Raw genomic sequence first — 3,180 nt, 5'->3', positions numbered from 1 at the left:
GCTGAAAGAGGATGGATCATCCAACTACAGGCTCCAGTCCATGGAGCAAGATGCTGATGATGAGGCAGCCGATGACACTGATGACACCAGCTCTGTGACTTCTTCTGCTAGCTCCACAGCTTCTTCCCAGAGCGGCAGCGGCACAGGGCGCAAGAAGAGCATTCCCCTCTCCATCAAAAACTTGAAGCGGAAGCACAAGAAGAAGAAGACGAAGATCTCCAGGGAGTTTAAACCAGGAGACAGGTAGGTTGGTACCCAGCTTAACAAGTAACCTTGCAGTTTGGCTAGTGATAAGAAGCAGAAACAGGTCTGCAGCCTGACCCCTTATTTGCTTGTACTTCAAAACATACAAAACAGACTTTGGGATAAATGTTCTTCTGGCTACTGAGGGCAGCACAACATAGTCTCACCTATACCAGCTGGGGAGTCTCAAGAGGTGGGAGGAAGGTGGCATGCACATTGGCAGCAGGTCTTCTTGAATTTGCCGTGTTCTCCAAATTTCCCTCCAGCCATACCCCATCCTATATTTATAGATGACTGGCTCTAATAGTCTAATAAATTTTCTCTGATTCTTTTTATTTAAATATTTTTTGTTTTACTGAAACGTATGGAACTGGACTGAACCAGTTTCCCTGTGGACATGAAATATGCCAATTAGCTGGGGTTTATGTTTCTGTGATAATTACACTTCTGGAGGGAAGGACTTCTATCTCCTTCCTTCACCATTAGGGAATACTGCTTGCCCTCATTCTGTTTTTCTCTTTCCCAAAATTTATGGTCTTCTGTAAACAAGGCTGCTTTGTTTTTTGGGTTTTTTTACAACCTATCAAGAAACGTAACAAAAATATATCCATTATAGCAAAACAGCATCTAGTACATTTGGTTACGTTGATACTATAAGATAAAGCTACTCTATAGTATATTTGGATTATTTAGTGTATGATTCTTCCTTTAGAATAGCTCTCATCAGGCTTTGTTAAATTGTATCTCATTACTGATTTAGTTAGACAAGTTGATGGCTTCCTTTACTTCGCTGACCAGGCTAGTTGTCACATCTACAAAGGTTTACTCTGTGGTCACTCAAACAGGCTTTGGGGCCTTCTGCTTAGCTACACTTCTGCAGCTTGGCCTAGGCCCCTGGAAAATGGCCAAGGCTGCCAACAAGGTTCAGATCTCTCTTGCACATGTTCTGCAAAATCCTCCCTTGCCTGATTCCTCAAATGTAAATACAGGCTCACATAAATTGAGAATTCAGGTTGGGTCCTTGTTTGCACCTTGCACTAGAGCACTGGTTTGGACTAATTGACAGTTGTCACCATCTGATGGCTGTCCACTAGCCTATGGGAGAAGTGCTGGGTGTTGGTCCAGCTTCCAGTGGAAAAGTATCCAAATGACCCAGTGTCAGTGCTGTAGTGCCATACTTCACCCTCTTGAACAGGCTTGGTACATCCATAGCAGAAGAGATGGGAATTCTAGGGACTGCAAGCAAACTATGAGTCAACAGCATGCTGTTATCACAAACAAGCCAATGATCCACTGGGTTATGTTAGCAAGACTGTTGCCTGACTCTTCCTCTCTGTTCAGCCTTGAGGAAGCCTCAGCTGAAATACAATGTCCAGCTTGAACACCAAACTTCAAGAATGATGTAGACAAATTGGAAAGAGTCCAGAGAAACTCCAGAAGAGAGAAGGAAAATTATTAGAGGTCCAGGAAACATAATGTTTAAGAGGAAAAGTTGGAAGAAGTGGGATTATTTAATCTATAGAAGACCAAGGCTGAGGGTAGGATTTGATAAATCTTCAAATACAGGAAGGGTAGTTATGAAGAGGTGGGTGATATGCTAATTTGCTGTGGCTGTAGGGAACAGGACAAGAAACCTTAAATTAGAACAAGGGAACTTTTAGGTTGGATATTGGGAAAATCTTTCTGACTGTGAGGGTGGTTAAGCACTGAACAGGCTACGGAAAGTATCTCTCTCCTTGGAGGATCTTAAGAGCAAATGAAACGAAACAGTTCAATGAGATGGTTTAGGTAGGAGTAGAGGCTTCATTTGGCTTTTCGTAACAGCCATGATTTTAGTCAACAAAGAAATTGCACAAAACATAGCTCAGGTCTGTCATCACTGGTCAGGTTTGGTTTTTCTTTTTAACATTATTTAAGGCAAGGAGTGAAGATGCAGAGTTTTTCAGAAGGAGTAGATGGGTTCTGGGATGCAGGAAATCCAGCATTATGTGAATTGGGTGGCCGTTGGTCTCTGTTCCATTATTTCAGTTTTGCTTCATTGTGCTTGGAGTACAGTTGCTCTGGAACGCTTCTGAGCTGCAAAAGCAATGGCATCAGAGCTCAGAGAACTGGCATTAAAGAGGGAAACGGGCAGTGGAGACCCCAGAAAAGAGAGTTCTAGGAAACAGCCTCAGTAAACGTTTCCCTCTTCTTCCTACCTCCCCTCATACAACTTCTAGCACTCTTGGAGGGGGTTGCACAAGGTAGTTTTCATAGCTGACTACAGATCACCACAGGGACCTCTTTGCCAATGCTGTGGACAGGCAGATCGCTGCCAGGAAAACAGCATGGTCTCTGGGGCACTTTGAGGAGATGACGGCAATGCAAACAAAGGGTAACAAGTTACTTTTTTTAATAGGACCTGAAACCCCCAAAGGCTCTTTAAAAGGCTTTTATGGCAGCTGGCCATTAATCTCCATGAAATACCCTGCGTTGCTTGCTTTTGCTATAAGAGCCAGCCAGAAAATGGATGAGACATGGTATGCCCAGCAGCTGGATTGCCATTGGAAAGTACAGACTGAATGAGACTTGCCTGTTGAATTGGCTTGATGCAGCTAGAAGGGCTGGATCTGCTGTTTCAGCCATGCTGGTGCCTCTCTCAGCGTGCACGCGTTCAGCATGCTGCTTTAGCTTCGTTTCATTTACACAGTTATGGCTTTAACAGGATAGCACCAAAAACTTTTGGTTACTGGTTTTAAGTGAGGGCGCCACTTAGTGACTTCACTCCTACCATCTTTTACTCCAAACCTTGAGTTTGTTCCATGGAGAAACAGGAACTCCTGGTGAAATATCTTCTTAAATCTGCTTTTTCTCACCTTGCCTCCACAGTCTTCTCCGCCTTTCCCTGCTCCGTCCCTTCACCCCCCCCCCCCCCCCACACTATTTATTTATGACACC

The 3,180-nt window shown here is 44.0% G+C and overlaps 1 protein-coding gene across 1 annotated transcript in view; it reads left to right on the top strand.

The window, feature by feature from the left end:
• The window catches only part of UBE2O (ubiquitin conjugating enzyme E2 O), a gene marked incomplete at its 5' end in the record, with an annotated part of 92,944 nt that overhangs the window by 71,400 nt on the left and 18,364 nt on the right, over positions 1–3,180 (top strand). Inside the window, one exon of the mRNA XM_025197501.1 lies at positions 1–243. This exon is cut by the window's left edge and continues 290 nt beyond it. Within this exon, the coding sequence (XP_025053286.1) occupies positions 1–243 (243 nt within the window). The remainder of the gene's footprint in view (positions 244–3,180) is intronic.

The sequence above is a fragment of the Alligator sinensis genome, unplaced genomic scaffold, assembly GCF_000455745.1.
Source record: "Alligator sinensis unplaced genomic scaffold, ASM45574v1 scaffold400_1, whole genome shotgun sequence".
Lineage (NCBI taxonomy): Eukaryota > Metazoa > Chordata > Crocodylia > Alligatoridae > Alligator > Alligator sinensis.
The sequence above is the reverse complement of the archived record's forward strand: the minus strand, read 5'-3'. Positions and strand labels throughout refer to the sequence as shown.